Below are 27,557 nucleotides of genomic sequence, written 5' to 3' on the forward strand. Positions count from 1 at the left end.
ACTTATTACATTACAAAATTATTTTCAATCTAAAATTCACTTTTTTAATATTTATTTTAAAATTTGAACCTCAAGAAATAATAATTTTTTTTGTTTAAAAATGAAGATAAAAACGCAAATGATATAATTAAATACCATTTGTGCTTAATATATCTCTTAAAAAAGAAAAATAGATATTTACCTTTAATGCTTTTTATTTTTAGTAATGCTTTATCAAGACCAGAAGGCTTCATCAAAGCATAAGTGGCCAAATAAGGAAACAAATGCCTGCAATATAAATGAAAACAATTTTTAAAAATTCTGCTCTTGCACAAAACTGATCCATGATCAAAAGAGAGAATAACCCAAATAAAACTCATTTTTACAGTTTGTCACAAAAATATGCTACAGAAAATTCTGCTAATGAAAACAAATATAATTAAAATAAATATATATATATATATATATATATATATATATATATATATAGCTCTATTTACAGGTCCGCAAACACTATTACCTTAAATTTGTTATTTATTTAAAGATTTCTTTTCTCAACTTATAGAAAGAGGATAAAAAAGAATGCACTTTAATCAGATTTTTTTCCTTCAGTAGTAGCTTCAATGTTTATATCAGACTAGATATAAATACAATATTTTGCTACAGCATGTGCTTTTAACTACACAAGCTATTGTTAAAATTTTATTGCCTTTTTCTTCAACTTGTTTATGTGAAATAACATTTTTTATTATGGCTGTTATTAATACAAAACGTCAAAATCAATTAAATTATGTGCCGCTGTCACTAGGTTTGACACCTGGAATTGACATGCTAGTCGGCAACAAATAAAAGTTCAGAACAAGATTGAAAGATTAAGAACCAGCAATCACATAATTGATTTCATGTATTTATAACAGTCGTTATTATATAATTAGAAATAAAGCATAAAATCATTTTTTAGTGCTACTGCTTATAATTGACAAGCTGAATGAAGGAAGACAGCAAGTTACAATTTAAAAAAAAAGCACAAACTTTTGAATTAAAAAAACATGTTAAGGTCAACTGACCCAGAAAACGTGTAACCTTACGGCAACCTTGTTTCGGAATTTTCTTTTCATTGTTACGAAAATGCTTGTACTAAAAACCTTTTTTCAATGAGGCAAAAATATTGCAGTTTCAAACCTTTCATCTTAAAAGGATAAAAAATTATTTTTTAAAGCTTTTTTAAAAAGTATCGTCACTTAGGCCCATAATGACGTTTTAGCTGACGTCACACTAGCGATAGGATTAAATTGCATTTGTCCATTAAAATTTCATGACAAGGTGGATTTTAGCTGAGCATACAAGATTTTGCGAAAAGAAACCTTATAATTACCTACATTTATGATTATTTTCACCCAGGGTTGGCAAGTTTTTGACACATGATGGTTTTTACCAGTTTTCACCATGGTTTTTACCATCAAGTCAAAAACCCATAATTTTGGTAAAATAATTTTGAGTATTTGGTAAAATAATTTATAAGTATTTGGCAAAATAATTGTGAACCTTCTCGAATTTTGGACTCATCCATACTAAACTTAGAAATCGACTGGGCAATGAAAAATGCGCAAAATTAGTCTCTTGCTATCGCATGCTTCAGCACCATGACCCCGACTACTGAACATGTAATTTTGTTTGTAATTAAGTTTTGTTTAATGTGCTTTTTCAACTAAATAAAAGCTTTTAACTTGACAAAATAGCAGTAATTCTTGACTTAGAGTTTGTTAGTAGTTACAAGTGTTGAAAGTTTTGTTTAGCTTATTTCTAATATTTAAGAAATGCCAAATTTTAAATTCTTTTTAGTTCTTGAATTTATTAATAGTTCCAAGCTTTTTTGTTTGTTTGTTTATTTCTAACAATTAAGAAGTGCAAAATTTTTAATCCTTTGCGAATCAAGCTATTATGATGAAAGTAAGTATCACTATTTTCAATAAGTATATTACAATATTTCTGTATGAATGTATATCCTTCTATAAGAATGCATGTATATAGTTGCGAAATCAATAGCAATCATTTACAACATTCATTTATAAAGGCAATTATGTGAAAATAATATATTATCCGCTATATGCCATAAATGAAAGAAAACAGTAGGTTTTTGACAGTTTTTACCGGTAAAAAAAACGGTTTTTACCACTGTCATTTCAAAAACCAGTTTTTGACGGCAAAAACCCAACCCTATTTTCACCTTGAGACTAGCTTTATGAAAAGATTTTTTCACGCTTGAAAACCCTAAGACAACCATGATTTAAGGTTTTTATATATAAGGTTGTTTTCCAAGGTTTTGGATTAGGGTAATGTGCGTAGAACAGAGGAGATTGTCACATATCTCGTTTTAAGGTTAGAAGGTTAAACGTAAACAGCATAACAAACCGCATAACAAAGGTTTACATGAAAAGGTTTCTGTTGAGTTAAAATAAACCTTATTTTGCTATCTGGGGAATGTATAGAACTTAGATTTTTTCCATTAGACATCATTTAAAACAGTTTGGATAAAAAAATGCTTTTTTTTTCTTTCTGAAACAGCCTACTGTTGTTTCTTGCTTTTCTCAAATTGACCTTCTTTCATAAGGCTCTTTAATTTAAAAATAATTATACATAAAAAAAAAAGAATTTACTCTTTCAATTCAGGATCAAGGACTTCACGAATTTTATCACACAGCATGTTCACTTTATTATTAAAGAAGTCCAACTCTTGAAGATTACTGAGACCGGAAAAGTCTAGCTGCAAATGATATGTCTCTTTCAAGATATTACCAATCCTAGAAAATGGAAAAATATTTAAGTCTTATGCAATGATTAAGATAAATAGAAGACATTTTTTCCCTAAAAAAAGCCTCTCCCTTTGCAAATGAATTTAACTCTCAATTAAGAAAATGTTAAAAGTGCTTCCTATTATTTTCCCTTAACTTTCAAAAATAAACTAATTATAGATATTTTAACAGCATTGCCTTAAACATAATGGGATAGGTATACACATTATCCTAAAATTTCAAGTTTTTCTTATAATTAGTGGCAATGCAGTATTTTCAGAAAAGTAATTTAGTAATTAGTAATTAATATGTTCATGTTTTTAGATTCCAGAAAAACACTTTTATTAGTTAAAAAGAATTGTGTAACATCTTCCAAATTAGTTTTTGTCAATTTAAACAAAAATAAAACTTTAAATTATCTAAAAACAGGTTATTGAGCAACAATAAATAAACTGTCTAAGACTTCTAAACACTTAAATTTATTGCTTTTAAGAGTTAACACTTTTTTGAAATGAAAAAGCTTTACAAATAAGTTCTAAAAAGTTTAACTAAATTCTTTTTTCCTCAAAAAAAAAAGTATCATGTTGTCAATTCGATCGTGTTGTATTTTCTATTATGAGATATTTTTAGAAGCAAAAAATAAATAAGTAAATAAAATAAAAGCAATAAATTGAGATGGTAAGGAAGATAAACTTGTAACATAATAAATAATGAGAATTTTTTTATTATGAAAAACCTACTTCAAACTTGCCAAGAATAAATTGAGGTCTTTGGATTGCACTTGTTCAGTAAATAACTTGATGTTCTCCACAAATAACTGAAAACAAAGTAATTATAAAGAATAAACAATTTTATGATTTTAAATAAAAAATATTTAAAATGATGCAGTAAAAAAAAAAAACTAACCAACTTACCTTAGGATTGTAATCAAAAAGAAAATTTAAGTCAATTCGATGAACTTTAGCTATTTCAAATGCTTTCTTATATTCCAATCTAAAAATAAAAATGTATAAAATAAAATAAACAAAATGAAAGAATTTGATTGTCGTTTGTGGTATCACATAATCAATACGCAAAACAAATAAAATTAAATTAACTGTAATTTATTTTATTCCTTAAGTATTAATGTTGCCTCACAAGCAAATCATTTGGAAATCACGATTTTTAAACTAATATTTTCCAATGATAAAAAATAAACAAGATCTCACTAAAAATTATGATGTGGTTACATTTAATTCATCAGTAATATAGCATTTCACACGTAAATTTTTTTTTAAATGATAAATATAAATATAATAAAACTCAATATCAGAAAAAAATAGTTAAATATTTTAAAGCAAATTAAATATCCAGGACTAATCATTATTATCAAATTACTATGATTAAAAAAAATTCTACTCAATTTACAATAAATATAATTTTTCAGAGAATTTTTTTTTTTAAATCTAAAATAAAGCATACACTTTTAATATTAAAAACAAGTAATTTATGTTTTAAGACAACAATTGGAGGCAATGATTATTTAAATTTAGAAATATTATCAGCTTTAATAGCAACAAAGAACATAATAATAAGACCCAAAAAATTGAGAAAATTAACATACCGATCAAGATCTTCAAATATAGCAACCAATACAAGTGGTCGAGGGTGAATAGTTTCTAGATTTCCCCTGGGCATTTGTAATATTACTTTAGTACTCCTGGGTGGTACAAATACTATCTTAGCATTTCTTTCAATCTTTTGTTCAAACTCTAACAATAAAAGAAACAGTTCAAGATAAACTGAATAAGCAACACTATAATCAGCAATTAGGGTGATATTACTTTCAGTGAAATCTACACTTATTATTATCAGGTATTCTGATAGCAGAAACTCTGCAGCACAGCAATGGGTACTATAGATTATCATCATCTGCTGATTAGTTTTTTTTTTTAGATTTGAAATAATAATGATTAACTACTAGAAGACAATGTAAATTTTTTGTTGAAGGTAAATGCAACAATCAATTAAAATAGCAGTTGAGAGTAAAAGTGAAAATTTTTCTTTTCTATCCTTATTAATGAACAATAAGGAAGCATCTCTCCCTCTTTTGAAATTAGACGCCCAAAACAATTCACCAGGCATGTTCAGTCTGCCTGCAGCACTTTGATAACAAAGTTCCAAAAATTTAAGTTGGGGAAATTTTTTTTTATTTAAGGGCTCTGATACAATTGTATTCACTAAAATATATTCATAAGAAGCAAAAACATATTTAAAATATGAAGAAAATATTTAATTATTTTTTTTTTAATTTACATTCTCTACCTAAATTTTAAAATGTTAATTTTTTTAACCTAAATTTTACTTTTCCAGATTTGAATCTGAGACAATCTAGTTTGATATTCAAATCAGATTACACATTTAGAATAAACTGAATTGATATTTAAAAACTCTGACTACGGATTCATTTAATTTCTTTAAGCATTATTTTGTAAGTTTAAAATTAAACTTATAAAAAAAGCACACATTATGTAAGCTTGTTAAATAAGCTCCTAAACCTGAACGAGTACCCATGAAAAACTCCATTTTTCTTACATAATAACTAAAGAAAACTGGCTTCCTTCTCCTTAAGCAAATAATATGGAAATAAACGTTGCAACATTCAAGAACATTAGAATTATAATTAAACATTTACAGCAACAGTTTTCGTTATCATTTAATATTAACAGACAAAAGTATCAGTAGCTACAAATAAGAAGTAGTTCTTCATTCATTTAAGCATAAATAGAATCCATTGTTTTTTACAAACAAGTATATATATATATTTACTGTTAGGCATTAAATTTATCGTTCTTAGCCATGGAAGGTGGCAAAGTATTGCTCATTTTGCATTGCCTGGTGAGCATCTTGTGACCAAAGTGACGTAATAGAGCAACATTACCCATGCAACGCTGCCACAGAAATCCTGGGCCACATTAACACACAACACATAAAGAGAAACATTCATGCCCTGAGCAGGATTTGAAGCCACAGCCATTAACTTCGAAGTCAGACACGCTAACCGCTCAGCCACCTGGCCGTCATTTTTTCAAATATAAATATTAAACATTTTTATTAAAGAAAATAAAAGTACAAAACAAGTTAATATTCTAACCTTTTCACATAAAAATATTAAAAAAGAATAAGTGATAAATAAATAAAAAAATATATAATTCCTTACTGGGGAAAAGTTTTCCATTATGTTGAGTGGCATCATACTGATGAATATTAAGAACATGCTTAGTATTTGTATAAAAAAGAAAGCCCCCTTGCACAAAATAAGAAGTTACAAACTGTGTAGCAGGGAGATCAGGAAATATGAAATCCCCATTAGGGGCAAGTGCAGCAATTGATCCCTGGAACAGAATTCAAAATTAATCTTTGTGTAACATTAAACCCACTTAAACACAGACAAAGGAAATGGATGCTTATTAATAGATTAGAAGGAGCAGCAAAGCTGCTGGATATGGTGAACACCTGCAAGTCTGTACAGGTTTAGAAAATAATCTAAATTTAAAAAAAAAAACAAAAAAAATTTAATAGATCAAAACCTAATACAATTAGATATAAATACACATCCTCACTAGAGCAAAGCATGACAATTGAGTTCAAATATTGAAATATTTTTTTCTAAATTCATAGTTTTTATGATCAACTCAATTTATCATTTTCTTTTGGTTGGGAAGGGGAAGAAGCATTTGGGCATAGATTGTCATCAACCTGGATTAATGAAGCATCTAAGAAAGTTTTTACGCAATGTAAATTAAATAAAGAGTTACCACAAGTAGTTCCAAAATTACCCCCCAAAAAAAGAAAATATATCAAGAGTTAATTTCCACACCTGGCGAAGTTTTACTCAAACTTAACTTTCTGTCTAACGAAATATAGGAATATTCAATATTTATTTTGCTTATAAAAGATATTTTTAACCGTTAAGATTAATTTGAAAGACAAGAAAAGAGAATGCCAGACTTTTTGATATAAGATAAAGGATTAGAGCCGAACCGATTTCTAAAATTTTGCTGCTGAAACCAGGTAATAACCAGGTTATGAAAATATGGTCAGGTAGGCCGGTTCCTGGGTAATTGCCAGGTATCTATACATCTTTCTCAAAGATGCCTTGTTGATGAATCTATGTTAAATCTATTAATTTTTATTTCATTTCTTTTCAGTACATTTTGGTCCTTAATATATCACATATACCTGAATAAACTCTTTGATTCTGTAATGTTAGATACAGGTACTTTAGGTTTGTGTTAAAATTATACTTTATTTTAAATAATACATTTGAAACTAAAATTTAAAAAAAAATAGTAAAACAAACTAAATTTAACTTACATAATCATTTGCAGCTACTTTATTAACAATACACATTTCAGGGCTCGGATGATTGAGAACTAAACAATCGCCAAAAGATTTTTCCCAATGTTGTATTAAGGAATTATTTGCATTTTCAGAGCTATTGATTATTTTATCTAAAATAAAAAGTTCATATAGTAATTATAAAAGCTAAATAGCAAAAATAAATTAAATAAAGCAAAAATAAATTATAAAACTCAAAAGAAAAATTCTGAATGACCTATTTACATTTAATTTCGTAATTCTTTTACTTATTAAAATTCTAAATTCTATTTAACTATATTACATAGTATGCAATAATTAAATATATCAATGTAAAACACAGCCAAAACCACACTTGAAGAGAAATTCAAATTGAAAATTCAAGTTATCAAAAATTACATGTTATGAACAATAAAAATAGAGGGAATAGTTTTTCTAAAAACACTTTTAATAAGTAATAAATTTTTTACAATTTTCAAAAAAATATTATTTAAAAAAGTTTTCTCAAGAAAAGAATGATATATCTGGTAAAGATACATATTCTACGAAAACAACAACTTTAAATGTGTCCTCAGACATATTTAATATACTTTCAATTGGAAATTTGGAAATGGAAATTTTCTACTAAAAATTTTCTGAAAGCTTTTCCACTGTGCCTTTTTTTTTTTTTTTTTAATAAAATTTTAAAAGTCAAAAAGGCAATTTTTCCGTGCATTTTTAATCAGACTATATTTGAATTTTTTGTTCTGTCAGGTGATAACTGATAGACAATTTCATGCCTTCAAATTCTGAGCATGATTTAGTAAATTCTCAGCATGATCTTAGTAGCTGCAATTTTGATTTATTTAACCCTCTGCTCTCAAGTTCTGAGAGTGACCCAAAAAGTTAGAGTATGAACGCCATATAATCATGGTTTTTGCACAATCAGAAAAGTGTTTGCAGAAATTCTTTCTTAAAATTGTATTATGCTTAGTTTTTTTTAACACAAATTCTTGATTGTATATATTGAGCATATCACATTTCTAAGCTTCATTCATGAAAAGAAAAATAATAATTTTAGTTTTTGTACAGAAATATACAGTTATTTAGCTTTATTATGCTTTTATTACAAATACTCATAGATAAGAAATAAATATTTCATTACAAACTAATATTCATTTCATTTTTTTTTTTTGAGAAATATGCCAGTACACATTTTGTTTTCATTTTAGATATTAATAGATCAACTTAGTAAATTCATAGATTTAATTTATGTCCAAATATGATGCTTTTTATTTTCTGAAACATTATTTAAGCATAATAGTTATTTTCCTTGTTCGAAGGGGAAAATTCAAAATGTCATCACATTTTGTGTTAATTAAAATACTCCAGCTTTGTTTACTTATAGCCTCGAATGAATGAGAGGTTAATTTTACAATACCTTATTAAGTTAATGGTTTAAAAATATTCTACTGATTTATCGACAATTTGTCTCTTCACATTAATAGTAGAGAATATTTTTATTTTCTAAAATTTTCTGAATTGTATTTTTATCTATAAGAAATTTTTCCGTCATATTTATGAAAAAAAATTTTTTCAAATATCGTGAGAAAAATAAATAAAAAAATTGCAAAATGAGGTTTTTAAGTTTGAATGCATAGAAAATTTGAAGAGAGACCATCAAAAAATTTTCAAATAGATATTCCTGTTGCAAGTTTTAACTGTTGTAGAATAAAAATTAATCAAAAAACTAATACCGATTTCAAGCCGATTAACCATTCCACTTTCATACTGGATAGCAACAACAGATCCATCTCTATTTGTACACATAGCAACTACTGATTTGTCTAAGTCAGCAACTTTTCTACAAAGGTAAAATAACAAGAATAGCATAAAAATTGCAAATAAAAAATAAAGCTACAGTAAAATTTTTAATATGGGATACTTATGTTATTGATAGAAACTAACTATTACCTTGCAGCAATGCCTTTAGTTTCGGAAGGTGAATTTAAGTCCACACATAAAAGGGAATATATACTTTTTTTCTCATATGAATGCTGGCAAATGCAGAGAACTAAGTTATTTTTAACCCATGTCCAATGACTTAAGCAAAGTGGCCACGCAGAAGATGACAATTCTGGATCCATAATTATACTGTACGGAAAGAGAGAGAAAAAAAACGTGGTTTAGATTTTTGTACTACAATAATAATAATAAAAAAAATATTATGAACATTAAACATACAATAAAATAAAGAATTTTTGTATGTGTGCATCTGCATACAAGATTGTAGGTATACCATGTGCACTAAAAATGCGACGTTCAACATGAAACAAAATTAGTTCAATTGTAAACAAATGGTGAAGCCTGATTTGTTTATTAATTCAGAGACATTAAAAAAAAGCAAATTTTTTCATTGGTTTAGCAGAAACCATGGTTTTAAATTAAACTATAGAATAGATGATGCAGTTTCGTCAAATATTTTAAAAGTAACATCAGTGAAGTTTGACTATAGCTCTAATCAAAAAAGTGACTTATTAATTGACTTATAGCTCTAATCAAAATAGTTAATTATTATGAATTCTGTATTAAATAATTTTAGTCTTTATGCAAGATTATTTGAAAGATCAACATGGTCATGGTAGCAGAGGATTACCAGGATTGCAAATTATTATTTCTTAAGTTATCTGAAGCCCTGTGTTTATAGATCATATTCAAATACTCATGCTAAAAGGACAATTTACTTCTGACAATGATTCAATTGTTATCATCAGTACTAAATGTAATATAAATTAAATTGATTTGATTATCGTGATTTGAAATCAAAGTTTTCTTCGTGAATAAACAAAAATTTGTGCAATGCTTCCAGCAGTAAAACTTATTTTTGTAAACCGGTACAGGGTGCATAGACAAATTATTCAACAAAAAATAAGCACCTTTTAAGCACTCTAATAATATTTTTAAGCACTTTAAAGGAATATCATAACTAGGCAGGGTTGTAAAAATTTTGACAATAGACGGTTTTATCTGGTTTTAACATTCAGGTCAAAAAAAAAAAAAAAAAACTCTTTGGCATTGTTTTAGACAATTGTCAAAATTTTTGAATCATGTAAATCGAATGGCGTTTTCATAAGTTACGATCTGACGATGCACCGAAATAGATTGGGGTTGAATTAATTGTGAAAAGGTTGAATAGAACAATGTAAACAGTATCTTTCTGCATAATTCGTAGAGAAAGTCAACAAGATAAAGGAAAAATCTTAATTTGGAAAAAGGAAAATTAAGCACTTTTTAAAAACACCCAATGAAAAAAGCACCTTTAAGGGCTTTTGAAAAACAAAAATCTAAAATAAGCACCTTTTAAAAACACTATGCACCCTGCTGTAAGTATATTTTTATTTTTCTACAGAACTTATTGCTAAGTACGTTTATATAATCTCAGATGTTTTAAAAAATTAGTCTCTAAAAAAGTGTTCACATAACGCTATACCTGGATATCTGGTGCTGAAAGAATATGTTAATTTAATGTTATCGCAATTTAAAAGCATTTTTAAGGTCCTTGGAGTCTCAATTTTGGATCATGTTCTTTACAAAATTAATAGAAAAACTAAAAAAAAAGAAAGAAAGAAAGGACAGCAATGCTTTAACAATGCTTTTTACCAAGACAAAAGCCTCAAATTTAATGCATGTGTGTTCTTAATAAGATAAGAATTAAAAGGAAAGAGATAAAAATTTTGTAACTAACGGTGAGATTAGCCTTAAACACAGTAAGGCTAACTAACACTTTTTTACCAAAATAGACAAAATGGGGTGAGTATGTTCATGCTTACTACCTGGCTGCCATGGGCGGCTAGTACTAAATAATTTAAACAAAAATGTAGGCAAATAGATTTTACAGTCTGATATAGCGAAGACAAGAAAGGGAAAAAAGGCATTGTAAACTTAGGAGAATAAACTTTTTCTGAATTTAATCACATTAAAAAAAAGAAAAAATTTAGCTCCTGCAGAAATCGAAAATAATTTAGATATTATATGTAAAAAGTACATTAACAACAATTTGTCTTAAAAACCAAAAGGCAGGGTAAACATGTAACATTTACGAAGTAAAAAAAACATGTGAACTTTACATATCCTGTCTTTTTTTACAAAATTAAGCAATGGCGAGTTTCAAACCTCCTTTTTAAAAAAAATATTTCCAATTTTTTTAAAAAGAAAGTTTGATTTTACTCAACATCCTTTAATAAAGGAGGTTCATAATTTTTACAATAATACTTACATTTATTTATGTAAATGTAAGTACTTATGTACTTACATTTACATAAAAAAAAAATGTAAGTAACTTTTATTGTATAAAAGTTAATTACATTTTTTATTTAAAATAAGTATTTGCACTATATTTATTTTGAACATATTTTGGTTACAGAAAGTTTTCTTAAAATATTAAAATTATGAAATGTTTACATTTTTGTCACATTAAACTGCAACTACTTTTTGCTGTTTTCGAACTACGATATTGATGCTTTTTTGTTTTCCTTTTCGGGATAATTGATATATTAGTTTCATAAACAGTGTCATTGTTGGTTGAAAAGAAGAGACTGAATATTAAAAATTCAAGAGTCCTATTTAAACTCTAGACCAGAGATCGATTATTTAAAAGAGATAATTTAATTATTTAAATTAATTATTTGCAAGAGATATCTAAAAAAAAAATTTTTTTTAAATAAAATTTTTTAAACACACAAAGTTTTAACAGATTTGAACACCAAAGTACATTAGATGTTACACACCACAATAAAGTTTGGAAAGAGTATGGCAACACTTGAGATTTGAAACCATTTCCTCCAGCAGCTTGCAACTGAAATGTACATTCATTTTTTTCTGTTGTTGCATCAGTTAAAAACTCGAAGCTCCCTAAAAATTAATATAATAGATTTTCTATCAAAAATTGAAAAAAGTCATTTTAATGAAGCAAATATCTAATATTAATAATGTCACAATGAACTTCAAAGGTACAAATTGGGTTAAGTATACAGTTTAATGGAACAAATTTCAGATGAGGCTATGCTGTGCCAAACTAAAGATAAAAAAAATCTTACTGCATCCACTTGACCAATAATATGAACAAAATCAAATGATGTTATAGACTATGTCTGGTGCAAAAATAAAGAGAATGAAGAGCAGCCCTACTTAATTTTAAAATATCTTACACAACTTATTTAAAGCATTTAATATCCAATTCAATTTTAAGCCATTGAAAACTTAGAGAAATAGAATATCATAAAAGAGATAACAATAATTAAATTTCTAGATTGGAAATTGTTTATATATTTTACTTTATACTACATTCAAGATATTACTAATACATCAGTAAAACCTGCATATAACAAGAAACAGAACTTTTTTCACAAAACTCGTTTAAACTGGTCTTTTGACCGGTTAAATCTGAAATCTAGGTAAATACAAAAAAATTAAATCTGAAAAAATATGGCATGAATTTCTGCCAGATCCTTATGAGAAGTGAAAAAATATGCATGTAACAATGATTGTTTAACTTCACACAATTATGATTCAGTAGTTACTGATAAAAATGTTCTGTTCAACATTTTAAACAGCTGAATAAAATGACGGTTTTCTAGAAAGAATAAGCACCGCGGATGAACTTTTTTTTACATGACTTTGAAACCAGATATGCACCGATATTTTGGAAATTAGACAAATTTCATCTTCAGAAAATGAGCTGATCCAGTGTGTTGTGTAACTAACATTCTCCCTATTTCTGGGGATCGCACCTGTCATCAATAACAAAACACCGTCCAACTATTATTCAAATAACACCAAAGCATATTTTACAAATTATGAATCAAACTACCTCCATAATTTTAAATGATTGATAGCGTACAATGTATTTTTCTTCAATCATAAATATAAATAGGTTTTCATTATGTCTGATAATATTCCATGCTGCAAAAATTATTTACCTTGTTAAATCTCAGAATAAGAGAAAACATTACTTATTACATTATAGCTAATACATTTATAACCTTGTATTAAGCAAAATATTCCATTTTGTTTGTTAAATTTGGATTTTGAAATGTACAATTTTAAGAAAAGGTATAGGGGGTTGCAAAAATAATGTTACTACAAACAGTTAGGGCACATTATCAGGATTAAAATTGCATAGAAACCCATGCCTGGAAATATCGTCGCACACAAAGAGATAGTTCACAATGGGCGTATAAAGAAATTCCTGGGGATGAATTGCTATGCAGTTTTAATCCTGATGATCAGTTTTTATACCAGTTATCCAATAAGAAAGAAATGTGTAGCAGTGAATCTTTTGTTAAATTTGACACAGAGTCAATATGTTAAAAATAAATGAATATTTTAACTTTAATAAATAAAATAAAAAATACACAACAGAACACTTTACTTTGAACACCTAAAAGACATAGATGAATCAAAAAACCTCCAAAATAATGCAAAGTACTATTATACACCTTGAATTATACAATTATTTTCCATAAAAATTAAATAATGAAAAATTAAAGAGTAGTAAGAATTTAAAATAAAAACTTTAAAATTTATTTTAAATGAAAGTAAGCTTGCTACCTTATTGAAATAATTAAAATTAATTTTAAAGAAGAGCAAAAATAGTTAGAAAATATTGCTTACCTTTAGAGAAAATGGCCAGTTTATAGTTGCCTAAATAAGCTCCAAATGAAGGCGTATCAGGTGCAAAGAAAACAGATTGCACAGAAGAGTTTAAATTGAACTTGTAACCACACATGGGGGGAGGGACAACAAGCTTCCCAAATGGAGAAATCAAAATACTTTCTGTTATAATACAAAATATTTAATTTAATTTCATAAGAAAAATAAATAGAATAGTAATATAACATAAGTAAATTCATTTAAAAAATGACAAACAGCAGAAAAAAATTTTAATTTTACAAAAAGAGAAGTTTTAAGCTCATTACGGGCAAAATTATAAAAATTATTAGAATTTATAATCATAACAAAATTGTTTTTAACTGAAATAGAACAAAATTTTATATGCATAAAATGTCAGTAAATTTTAAAAGCCCTTAATTAAAACATTCAGAAATGTAGCTTATCTAAAAATCTTAACTTGAGGAACTTAAGAGCTCAGTTCAATTTTAAATAACACATTATCACTCTTACTTGATTGCACATCAGAAAATCAAATTTTCAACTTATAGCAATGAAATTTAGTGGAACCAAAAATATATTATATAAGACCAATGTTAAATTCTCTATATTTAAGAATTTTCTTTCTTTGTGGTTCTTGTTAATCTATACTCAATTGAATAGACAAAAAGCACTGAAATGCAATATTTTCCTTGAATTTTATTAATAACCAGAATAAAAAATGTGGCTACTTAAATCTTTCTTTCATGCCATGTTCCAAATACGTGCCAGTGGTAGTTTGAGATCTTGTTAAGAGTTTGTGCATCAGAAGGTTTAATTTCCATACAAGAAACTTTCACAGACGATAGCAATAATATAGTATGGGTTAAACACATTAAAATTCTTTTTTATTTATTAAAATAATTCGAGTAAGTAACGCGAGAAACATAAAAGGTTTGTTGAATTTATCAAAAATAAATAAATAATTCTGATAATTAGTCAAACAAAAATATGTCAGAACAGGTTTTGGAAAAATATATTTAATTTATTTTGATATATTAATACAATAAAATAAATATTTAAAATCAAAACAATGCTTTCTTTGGAAGCATAATAATAAGTATGCAGTTTTAAGTACTACAAGATAATTTTCAGAACAATTTATTTCAGTAAAACTTTGAGTGGCTATCTATACACTTAATGTTGTAATACTAAAAGCAACAGTTCTAATTTTAAATACATAACTAAACATATAAAGAGAATATACAAAGTCAGGTAAACAAATGCAAGCAAAGGTAAAAAAGAAATAATAACTTGAATTACTTAACTAAATAAAAGTCTATAAACATAAAAAAGAGCCATACATAGTATCTAACATACACACCATTATCTATTGATGCGACTAATGAATCCTCACATTCATATTGTGATGGGCTATGAAATATAGTTTGAATCCATTTAAAATTGTAAAAATGACCCACAGCTTGGTCATAACAATTCAGTTCTAACAGATCATTTAAACTCCATTTTACCATTACACTTTTCTGCAAAGCAGTTCGCTGAAAATAAAGTCCTTGTTTCATATACCAATGGTAATTCCCTGTAGTCCATAACATCACTGTGAAAAGAAAATTTACATAAACGGTTAACATTATTAAAAATGCAAATTTTAAACTTTCAATAAAAAAATATTGCATATTAAAAAAAAAAAGGTTGGTAAGGTTTAGAACACAGTTGCAAAATCCCTGGTTAAAGCCATATTTTTTGTTAAATGTTAAAAATCTTCAGTCAATAACAAGATTTTGTATACGTTTAATTTAATAAATCAATGTAACTATTAATTAATAAATGTCTTATAGATAATTTATATTATTTGTAATAAATATAATGATTATCAAATGTCTAAAAATAATATACTTTTCCCCATAACCTAATTAATTAAAAAAATTACCTTAATTTTTATTAATAATTCAATAATGTTATTTGGATAAAACAATTTAAAAAATGAGATTTCACAAATAATTGGAAAAAAAACTTAATATTCACACAATAGTTTTAGAAAAATGTAACTAATGTGCTTTAAATCTTTTAAATTACTAATATTTAAGAATTAGCTAATGGTATTTTATATTTGAATGCAATTACCTTGGCAGTCAGAAAAATTGTCAGATAATTCCGTGGCAACAACAGCTAGGACACTAGAATCATTACTCCACGATAACTGTGAAACCTGGTATAAAAAGAAACAACAAGTGTGATAAATAGAAACAGTTAACATAATAATACATTAGAGAAAATTCTAAACTTAATTAACATATTTAAAAATAATATATTTGCATACAAATTTACATCATTAAAAAGTCATAATATATATACATATAATATTAAAAATATAGAGAAAACATGGAAAATAGTAAATGAACAGAGATGAAGAAAAATAAAATATTTTTTTTTGCAGATATAATCTGTGAGTTGATGAAGGGATTATATTTTTTCATTATTTTGTTTTCCCGCTTTTTTCATTTTAAATAATTTAAAAAATACATATTTTTTAAAAATATTTTATTTTTCTTCATCTTTTTTATTAATCTTCATTATTTTCCATGTTTCTCCCATATTTTTAACTTATTTTATTACTTTTATAAACTTCAGATTATGTGCAGTAGGTAAAACTTATTAATTTTCCTTGCTTTTTTTTGCCTTTATTGTGCTAAATATATATATATATATATATATATATATATATATATATATATATATATATATATATATATATATATATATATATATATATATATATATATATATATATATATATATATATATATACATATATATATATATATATATAGAGAGAGAGAGAGAGATAATTTGATTAAACTTTGATGACTTTTTTTTCACATTATTAAGTTTCAAAATCCCATTACTTGATTCACTTACAGTAAAATATGCTTAGCTTACTAGAAGATATTATTAAAAATACATACCTCATTTTTTTTTTTTCTTTTTTGAATATTTTAATACAAAGTACTATTTTGATAATTATTAATTAAGTACTTTGGAAAAAAAAATTATTTTAGGTAAAATATTTTTTACTTACCTTAAATGTGTTAGGTTTAAAAGGAAGTGTAAATTCTAAATGTTTCAAGCCATTCTTCTCAACAAAAATAATCTTATGCTTATTAGGACTCTGCTGGCTGCAAACTATGAAATCACCAGATGGTCTAAAAATAAAAATTTGGAAAATTGTAAAAAATATTTTGTAATGAGTAAACAATGTTGGGGAACAATTTAACTTACCTCCAAGATAGTGGTTCTTCAATACCTTCTAAAACTTCACTTGTAAATTGTAAGATTGCATCTTTACTCCAAATTCGCAGCAATCTATAACCTGCAAGTTCAAATTTCATTTCATTCATCACATATCTATATATTAATCTATATCTATATATTTCCTTTATATGGCACCTTAAACTTGGGTATTTATCTGTCGATTAGAAACATATGTTATTATTCATTTTGCTAAGTTGTTTAAGTAATTTAAGTAGTGTTAAAAAATTAGCTGTACTTTAAACATTTACTTAGATTCATTTTGTTGGGTTGATTTAAGTTATAATTTCAGAAGTTATAGAATAGTTAATTATATGTCAAGTATTTATTCAGAATAATTTTACATTTTTATGAAAACATAAATTTATTTACAAAGTAATTCTTTAGATTTATTTTTCATCCTTTCTAAAATAGCTGTCAAAATTTTAAACACAAAAAATAAAAATGACATAAAAGAACAGTTGCATGCGTGTTTAGAAAGATTTTATATGTTATTTATTTTTTTGTTGCAAGAGAAGTTATTGTAAGGAAATTAAAAGAAACATTCAAAAATAAGACTTCCTTTACTTAAAACATTTCTAGTCTAGAGCTTTAAACAAGATTTTACATGTATTCATTCAAATAAAAATGATATTCATTACATTAATCTTGAGTTAGGTGAGCTTTTGATAATTCAATATATTTTCAGTTTTTTTGCTGTGTTATATTTCTATCAATAATAATTCTTAACAAAATAGGCCATACCCAACTGGATATTTCACAACAAATTTATCATCAATGAATAGCTTATCCACCTTAAAAAATGGGTAGTCTTAACATGAACAAAGCTAAAATGTTACAATAATCACAAAATTAATAATAATTTTATGTTTATTGTAATAATAATTATTTTTTGCTTAGTATAAATAAATGATAATACAGTGAAACCTCATTACAGTAAACTGTCTGTAGACCCAGCAATAAAATCACTATAAATGGTAGCTCACTCTTTCCAAATTATTTTCAAAATTATTTTTTAGCATATGATTACAATAGTGTTGGAAATAACGATTGTGATAGTACATAAAATTTTTTTTATAAATTATAAACTGATGATAAATCAAATATAAAAAAAGAAAATGAATGAACTAATTTTTTCATTTTATTGAAGAAATTAGTGATTTTTTGACAGACTACAATTCAATTTTAAGGAAAAATCACCAATTTTTGCCTCAACAATTTGTAAAGAATGCAGAAATTTTCTAGGCCTCATTATAGGATCTGCAGGGGAAAAAATTCAATACCGATTTTACTTCAGAGATAAATTACTTAAATTTCTTGCTCATCTTCAACGTGGAAGGGGGGAGGGTAAGGGATTAGAGGAATGTGATGTTAAACAACTTATTTGCCCAAATTTAAAGCATGCATGTAAGAAGATTTTACAATTTGCAAAAAAATTTTGTCGTTTCCATTTGCAACTTCAGCAAATTTAAATTTGGAGAAATAATAATAATAAATAATAAAAACTGACAAAATGAAATTAGAGTCTACTATGAGCAAATTACCAATTTTCAGTTAGCCATTATATATATAAGCTTATAAAATAATATTATTTAAATAGGAGTTCACAAGAGAAACTAAAAAAAGTTCGTGACAACTGAGCGTTCGCTAGGTCCTAATTTCATTAGATCAATGTTTGACACTCAAATATTTTAGTTTTTCCTTATACAATCATTAATAATATAATATGACAAGTAGTATGAGAAAAAATTTAAAATGTAGGAAATAATGTAAATATGAGCAATTATAATTGCACATTAGTTTTACTAATCAATTTTAATATTTTTTTAAAAAAATGCAAAAATATCTGCAATTTAAAGAATGAAAAACCAAAAAAAAAAAAAAATTTTTTTTATTCATACTAACCTTTTACTTCATCAATACTGGATATAACAAAATATTCACCATCATTTCTCCAACTTATTCTTGGGAGTTTATCATCATGTGGAAGAGCTGAAGTTGGCTCCTGAAAAGGAATATAGTAAGAATATTTTTTAATGTTTATTTTTAACAGCTATATTTCAATTAGATTAGTGATATCCACTTCAATCTGTAAGTGAAAATGATTCTTTGTGTCATTAAACAATATAAATAAAAATATGAGAATCTGACAATTTGCATAATTTCGGTTTTTCTAACTGTAACTTTCACTTTGTATTTCTCATATGTAGACAAGGTCAGTCTTCATGTTTTTTCTCAGTGTAATTTCGACTAGTGTTATTGTGTTTTACTGGATTTTCCTTTTCCTTTAATTCTTTGAGGTATTGCATTGTTTCATTTTCCTATTATCTTATTTTATTTTCTTTAAACTATTGACTCATTTTATTTTCCATTATGGGGCCTAGGGGCACTGTCGGTTTTTGGTTTTACCACTGACAACAGAAAGGTTTCAGCATGTTGGCAAAGCAGTGTGTCAATTGATGAAGTGCTGTTTTTTATAACATGCATACCTTTAAATTTTGTTTTGCCCGTATTTAAATTCTCACATTTTTATTTATATTGTTTACTTAAGACAATTTTGGTTTTAACTACTATTTAATGCAGTTACATTTTGACTTCTTTTTAAATTAAATTTTGTTTAATACAATTTTTATACTTTGATTGGATCATTGTGTCAGTAATAGTGTCTAATGGAAATTCATTATGCATATGTAAACAGTAATAATAAAATTTGATCCAAACTGTAACTTGACATAACTTTATAAGGAGTAAAGTTTTTTTTAAATATATATTTTACGAAGATATTACTTATACAAATATGTACTGTGAATAAATTTTTGAAAAAGTCAAAACAAAAAGAAAATTTGAACAGAAATTTTCTTTTTGAAGAAAATTTATATTTTCTAATTGACTGGATCAAATTTTCTTTAATTAATCATCAATTATGAAAATAAAAAAATTTAATTTACACAATAAAACATTTGTAAAAGAGTTTTCGTTTGCTTTTAACCCCTTTTTCTTTCATAAGTTTCAAAAGTCTGCTATTATATAATGTGCTTAACTTATTTAAGGTTAGCTGAAATCTACATAAAAAATAAAAAGTAATTTAAAATTGAAAAGCACTTGAAACTTTGGGTGCTAGATAAAAATTAAGGGCTTTGTTAAATTTCATTGTCTATTGATAAAAACTAATGGAAATATTAAAAATTACTATAATTAACAAGATGCAATTATTTTCTCCAAATGAATAAATAACTGTAGATAATAATAATAAAAAAATATTTATTTGTAAAATTCCCAGAAAAAATATCTTTTGTTCAATAACAAAAATTATTTAAAAAAAGTGCTCAGAGCTAATGGCAAAAAGTTAGAAAACTATCAGGGAAAAAAAGTAAGTGGAATTTCTGAGCCAAAATAGGATAAAACTGAAAATTGATTCAGCATAATAAATTTATCAAAACTCAATAATTATTTAAATGCTTATAACAAATATTTATGATGATTAAAAAAAGCTAATAATACTCATAACAAATTAAATTTTTAATGAACACAATTTTTTTATTATCTTTTTCCAAATTTATTTGAATATAAAACTTTGATTGGAATTTGAATCATGCATAAATATTACAGTATAAAGTATTACTTTTTGTCTTATTAAAGCAGCTCCCTTTCCTTCAGAACCATGAAACTGAGTTGTTTTAGAACCCCAGCCAACATTTATTGGTTTACCTAATAGAAATAAAAAATAATTAAAAAAAATACTAATTAAAGCAGAATATAACATAGATTCTCACATAAAGAGAAATGAAATTATTGAAGAACGGGAAATGAAATATTAAATATAAAAAATAATTTATTTTTAATACAATAACATATTTTTAAAAAATATATATACATCTTTCCACTTTAGAATAAAATTTAAAAGAAAATTTATTATTTTTCATAGATACTTTTAAAGATAAATATGGAATAAATTAAATATAAAATTACATATCTGTTTTAATAATGAAAATTCTGAATCACTGTGTATAGTAAAATAAAGAATTTCATTTGTTGAACTAGGGATAAATCATGGCTATTACAGATAGAAAATCTAATATGAAAACATTAAACAACAAATTATTTTTAAAAAAAATTTAAAAAATCAAACAAACAAAATCTTTGTTTAGTATTAATAAAACATTAAAGATAAACTACAGAAATACATACAGTTTAATGAGAGTTTCCAACATTTAAACAGAAAAAAAGAAAGAGTCAATATAAATTTTATTCAATAGAGAACCTTAAAATCGTCATTAATAAAAACCGATTTAATCTTACTTTGTCCAAATTCTTCAGGAGAGAGTTCTTTTTCAGTTATTGGGTCAAATTCCTTTGTCATGAGAACAAATGTCCTTTGTCCTATAAAGTAATTAAAAATTAAACAAATGGGTTTTACTTATTTGAAAAAATTCCAAACATTCAAACAGAGGCATTTACAATTCACTAATACATTTGTGTACATCAGATAAATTTTAGACTGTATACTTTTTATCTATTATTTTGCTCTAAAAACCTAATATTTTTAAAAAATAAACACCAATCACAAAAGCGAATCAAAAATGAAATAAATTAATCCATTTAAATAAATTTGGTGCTGATAAAACTATGATACATTAATTTATTAGCATCAAAACTTTTTAACAATTCACTGTTCAGCTCTAGAATTTTATGAATTTAAACAATGAAACTGAAAAACAATAGAATAGATGGAATGAAACAAGGAAGACACTGCAACTTTAACTTCAAAACTATTCGTTTAAATCGGCCAACCATTAATTTCTTGTCCTGCGGATCAAAAGTACTCCACAACTTTAAAACAACGTTCATAAGCTTTTTAAATTTGGTGTCCTAAAAATGCCTTACAATTTAAAAAATAAACTAAGTAGGGATATAGAAAGGTAAAGGTTTCCTGTGTTCTGATAAGAAGTTAGGATTCTCACAAAATTTTAAAATCAGTTACAAAGTTCATCAGTAAATGGCATTAATAATTTAAAAAAAAAAAAGCTATATAGGAACAGAGTGCATAGCCAAATTATTCAACAAAAAATAAGCAACTTTTAAGCACTCAAAATATATTTTTTAAGCACATTAAAGAAAATATCATAATTAGGCAGGGTTGGAAAGTTTTTCACAATTGACGGCTTTATCTTGTTTTTAATCTTGTCTTGTTTATCTTTAAAGCACAAAAAAAAAAAAAAAAAAATTATGGCATTGTTTATGACAATTGTCAAAAATCATGAAATTTTGAACCATATAAAACGAATGGCGTTTTCATACGCTACGAACTAACAATACGCCGAAACAGATTGGGGTTGAATTTAATTGAGAAAAAGCTGAATAAAACAATGTGAACTGTGTCATTTTGCATAATTTGTAGCAAAAATCAACACGGTATAGAAAAAATCTCATTCTGAAAAAGGAAAAATTAAGCACTTTTTAAAAACACCAAATGAGAAAAGCACCTTTAAGGGCTTTCAAAAAACGAAAATAAGCATCTTTAAGCAATTTTTAAAAACGCTACGCACCCTGAAGAATGTTTTCAAAATAAAGTAGAAGATTGATCATCCGAGACTTCAATTATCTGATGCCCCTTCCAACACGTATAATGAATTTGAAATTTTGCTGTTAATTAATTACAATTAAGCAGAAAATAAAAATGCATTGATGATCAATGACTTTTTTTCACTCCATTATATCATTATTTATTATTAAAAAAAAACATTTTTATACAAATTTGGTTATATTATTTTGAGTAATTTCACTCATAATTTAATTTTAATACACTAAGAAATTGAATTTTCAATTTTCCGACATTCCCCTGGCTCCAAGGACGTCAGTTAATCGAGGTTCTACTGTAACCACAAAAATAATCAACAATGACATATAACAGTTTAAGGATTAGAATTCACAGACTGCTGATGCAAGCATTTTAGTTGGAATGATATGACATTGTTTTTCCAATAAGCAGAACACAATAAAAGCTAAACAGAATGCAATAAATCATACATTTCCACCTATCACCATTTATTTTTGAATTGTTGGTCATTTTTGGACAATAGATAGCAGATGCGGGATACAAAAGTAGAATTAAACTCAACGAGATGGGAAAAAAATGTTTTTAATAAAATTTTAAGATTGCTTATTGCAATAGGAAACACTAAATGAAACATTATTTCTAAAAATGCCTGCATTTAAGATCAAAACATTATGAGATTTATCTCAAAACTCATAGGTTTTCTACTTCTTTCTAATAAAAGAGTTACATAATTAGGATGATTTCTTGAATCCCAGATCCATTTTAGCAATAAATGTCTTTTAATTATTTTCTGAACAAACAAGAAAAAAAGGAGAAAAGGAAGGAAAAGAAAGTAAGCAGAATTATTCAGACATTCAGGAGATAAATAGAATATATGATAAAGATTAAAAATGAAGAAAGTATTAAAAAAAAGCTACTGAACTTGAATATTGTTTGCTCCACTTTTTGATTTCATTATTTTTTTTATTTTATTTATGAGATCCTCAACTTAAAAATTAATAAAGAAAAAATCTAGAAATTCCAAAAAATGATAAAATTTTTTACAAATACTTCTTTGAAAAAAGAATTCTTTTTTTTTAGGATTTGTTTATCATTATTATGAAAAGCATTATGTTATAGTTTTGGATAACATACATCAACAGTACTTAACAATAATTGAGAACTAAAAAGAAATAATAATAACCAAGAGATTTCAATGAAAGAAATTGTGAACAGAGAATTTTTCAATCAACAGTTTATAAATTATGTAAATGCTCCTCTGAAAGTTTATGCATTTTTTATTTTTTAAACATTGTATTAATCCATTTTCTACAAATACTTCTTTGAAAAAAGAATTCTTTTTTTTTAGGATTTGTTTATCATTATTATGAAAAGCATTATGCTATAGTTTTGGATAACATACATCAACAGTACTTAACAATAATTGAGAACTAAAAAGAAATAATAATAACCAAGAGATTTCAATGAAAGAAATTGTGAACAGAGAATTTTTCAATCAACAGTTTATAAATTATGTAAATGCTCCTCTGAAAGTTTATGCATTTTTTATTTTTTAAACATTGTATTAATCCATTTTCCGCCAAAGGTGAAAAAATGCATCATTTCAATAAATATTTTTTTATTATCGCTGTGATATATATTTTTCATGAATTTTATTTTCAAGAGTTCTGAAGACATCTATAAAAAATTAATAATTCAATTAGAGTAAATACTTTCTATAGAGAAATTTTCAAACACAAATTACGCTAGTTTTTTTAAACTTGAAACCACGATTTATGAATTTGACTTTTTGAAAATGAATAATTATTCCTTTTAATATTAATCATATGTTCTTATGATGGATTAAAGTTGCAAGTTCTGTAAATAAAATGAAAGTAAAACAAATGTCATAAAAAAATTTAGCATTCAACATAATGATTTATCCATTGATTTGGTCATTGGTGCAGTGGCCAAACACACCATTTTAATTCTTCAATTAAATATTATCTTTTATGCATGAAACTTTTTTGTCTTAATAAATGTAATTTAAGCATATTTTAATGAAAATAATACCATATTTCATAAATTTCTATGCTTGACCTGAAATGGGTTAATCTAACATTTACATTACAAAATATATAATAGTTGACATCAAGTGAACACATAAAATTAACAACTTGACTAATGCTTGGGAATTTTCAATATTGTAAAAGGATTGCACAAAACTATATGTGTTGATTTTTTATGTTTCAAATGATGCGATCTCTTACTTTAAAAGGTATTCTTTCTTTTACACTTGTATATTTTTCGTATGAACGCATTAAAACATTGAATGGACAACAAAAATCATGTAAACAAATATAATTGAAATAATAAGTTGCAAAATGTACAGATAGAAAATATAAAATATTACCAGTTAATAAAATGAGAAATTCTTGATCAGGACTCCATGCAAATTCTTTTAAACCATTCTCTACAGCTCCAATGTTATTAACCTAATTTAATGAACACAAAACATGAATCAGTTCAAAATATGCACAACAAAATTAACATAAAAAGAAATTTAACCTTTTCATCTAAGATTCACATTGGTCTCCTGATTATTTAAAACAAAAGAAAAAACAATTTCATTAATTTTTGAACAAAAATATTCCAGCTACTAAAGATAGAAGCTTTCTTATACGCTTATTAAAAAATAAATAAATAAGAAACAAAATCTTTAACAGATTGTGTCAAAAAGTATGAGGGCAATTTCTAAATTAATGTCTCCTACTTCTATAAGAAATCTTTTCATATTATATCATATTAATTTAAACGTAGAACATTTTTCTATATAATCACCACTTAATCTAATTTGTGTTCCAACACAGATATAATTAATTTATAAATAAAACATAATATTTTACTGCCATTTAGATTTTCTGTCCTTTGTTTTGCAAATGTTATAGATTTTTAATTTTTTCTTAATATGGTAAAAAGCAATGAACTAATTTTATTTGTAAAGCAGTAATAAATGAAGACAAAACATAGAATGCAAATACACAAATGTTGAAAGATATAAAACATATATACTTGTTTTTCTGCAATATCATACAAATATAGATTCCCAGAAGCTGATGCTAGGAAAATACTATTGGTTTCCATAATGTATTCCATACCAATAACATATTCCTGCTCCTCTGAATCAAAACCGGAACAGAATGAGACCTTTAGAGAAAATTTTGAGAAAATGTGTAAACAAATTGTTGATACACAAATAAAAATTTAGAAAAAAATATATAAACACCCACTGTTGGGCCATGTGGTTACCCGTGGTTAGAGCATTAAACTTCAGTTCCAAAGGGGGTTGATACTGCTAAGACCCACTGAATATATGTGATATCCAGGAGCATAAAATAAAAAATTCAGTGGTCGGTTATTGAGCAATACTTGGGGTATAGGGATCTGGGAAAAATTTCCTTCCCCTTCAGATCTATATGAAAATATTTATCCCGACCTGCCCCAATTCAGGGCATACGGGTAAATGTTTATTAAACCAAGTAAAAACAGAAAAGAACATAAAAAGCAAAAAGTGCATAAAATACAAGAGTCATATGCCAACAGCTGGGAGGGCCGCCATATAGTGCTTAAAGCCGACGGCCCACCCTTATATTGAGCCAAATTACAATATTGTTGAAGACCCCAACAAAGTTACAGGGAATACAGTATGTGTTACAATATATAATTAGTAGTTACAAGATATAAACATCAAAATAAAACAAGACAAAATCGAATATGCAAGTGAGTAAAAACAACTAGATGAATTAAAATTAGTGTTGAGGAATTAGAACAGAAGACCAACGGAGTCCCCCAGGATGCTCAAGTTTGAAAAATATAAAAGGGGAATGACGCGTTAAAATAGAAGTGGATTGGCAGTTCAGGTATTAAGGGGAGACATCAAGTCAACCTAAGTGTATAGGGTCCATCGGATCGTCCATTGTAATGGTATCTTCTAGTGTGCTTTTAATAATTTCTCTAATGATTTGTTGCTGTTGTTTTGTTCTGCACCACTTTTCGATTGGTTCCCTGATGTTAATATGATTCCCCCGGAGTGTCGAGAATTTAGGACATTCTGCAATTAGATGTTGAACCGTTTGGCTTTTGCCGCAGTATTTGCAGCTAGATGATTTCTGAAAAAATCTCGATTGATGTTCTCCGAACACTCCGTGGGCGGTATAGAATTGGTTTTTGTAAAAGTCACAATTTAAAAGTTTATCGCTGACTTTTGGAAAAAAATTTGTTGGTATGTCTCCCGTTTGATGAACGGTCCCACCTTTTTTGCCATAAATCTCTGCTGACCTGCCGTAGTTTATAATTAAGCTGTGGTCTTGTAATAGAGTAGTAAAAATCTACTCCACTGAGCAGAGTGCCCGCTTTTGCTAGAGCATCCGCTTCCTCATTTCCAGCTTCCCCCGCGTGAGCCTTGATCCAGTTGAACCGGTAATTCCTGTGTTGAATAATACTCTTAATGTTTTCGACTATAATGTCCCTTGGTGTGGGATTCTCTAGGGCCTGTAATGAGGATTTGGAGTCCGAAAAAAGTACTAACTCTTGTATATCTGCCTCAATTGCCCAAGAAACAGCCAGGTAGATGGCGGTCAGCTCAGCCGGGTATATACTTGATTCGTCATTTATTCTGACAGACTGTTGGTGTATAGTTTCGCCGTTGAGTTTGACCAAGAAGCCACAACCAACTTTGTATTCATATTCGTTGGTTTCGTTGTTAATTACCTGCCTTCTGCTTCCGTCCGTTTATATTTCGTACCCTGTTCCGCTTGGCCCGCTGTATCCCGTATTAATAATCCTTAATTGAGTTGGGTCGTAAGTACAATTTGGGGGCGGGGAATATTCGTTCAGGTATTTAATGTCTAAATTGCGGAAGAGGCCTCACAAAT

General features: G+C 26.4%; 1 protein-coding gene across 3 annotated transcripts in view; it reads right to left on the reverse strand.

The window, feature by feature from the left end:
• The window catches only part of LOC122273600 (elongator complex protein 1), a 45,792-nt gene that overhangs the window by 15,819 nt on the left and 2,416 nt on the right, over nt 1-27,557 (reverse strand). For all 3 annotated transcript variants that reach the window (XM_087161587.1, XM_087161588.1, XM_087161586.1), the window contains exons 3-22: nt 25,696-25,830; nt 25,037-25,118; nt 21,387-21,467; nt 20,710-20,795; nt 18,993-19,092; nt 17,058-17,148; nt 16,858-16,981; nt 15,903-15,987; nt 15,142-15,375; nt 13,782-13,943; nt 11,897-12,020; nt 9,084-9,263; nt 8,867-8,973; nt 7,128-7,264; nt 5,971-6,145; nt 4,375-4,522; nt 3,686-3,764; nt 3,512-3,588; nt 2,637-2,780; nt 182-267 (exon numbers count right to left, since the gene is read on the reverse strand). In XM_087161587.1, the coding sequence (XP_087017713.1) occupies nt 182-267; nt 2,637-2,780; nt 3,512-3,588; nt 3,686-3,764; nt 4,375-4,522; nt 5,971-6,145; nt 7,128-7,264; nt 8,867-8,973; nt 9,084-9,263; nt 11,897-12,020; nt 13,782-13,943; nt 15,142-15,375; nt 15,903-15,987; nt 16,858-16,981; nt 17,058-17,148; nt 18,993-19,092; nt 20,710-20,795; nt 21,387-21,467; nt 25,037-25,118; nt 25,696-25,830 (2,437 nt within the window). The remainder of the gene's footprint in view (nt 1-181; nt 268-2,636; nt 2,781-3,511; nt 3,589-3,685; nt 3,765-4,374; nt 4,523-5,970; nt 6,146-7,127; nt 7,265-8,866; nt 8,974-9,083; nt 9,264-11,896; nt 12,021-13,781; nt 13,944-15,141; nt 15,376-15,902; nt 15,988-16,857; nt 16,982-17,057; nt 17,149-18,992; nt 19,093-20,709; nt 20,796-21,386; nt 21,468-25,036; nt 25,119-25,695; nt 25,831-27,557) is intronic.

This window comes from Parasteatoda tepidariorum, chromosome 4 (genome assembly GCF_982258835.1).
Source record: "Parasteatoda tepidariorum strain Cologne lab strain chromosome 4, Ptep-v5.0, whole genome shotgun sequence".
Lineage (NCBI taxonomy): Eukaryota > Metazoa > Arthropoda > Arachnida > Araneae > Theridiidae > Parasteatoda > Parasteatoda tepidariorum.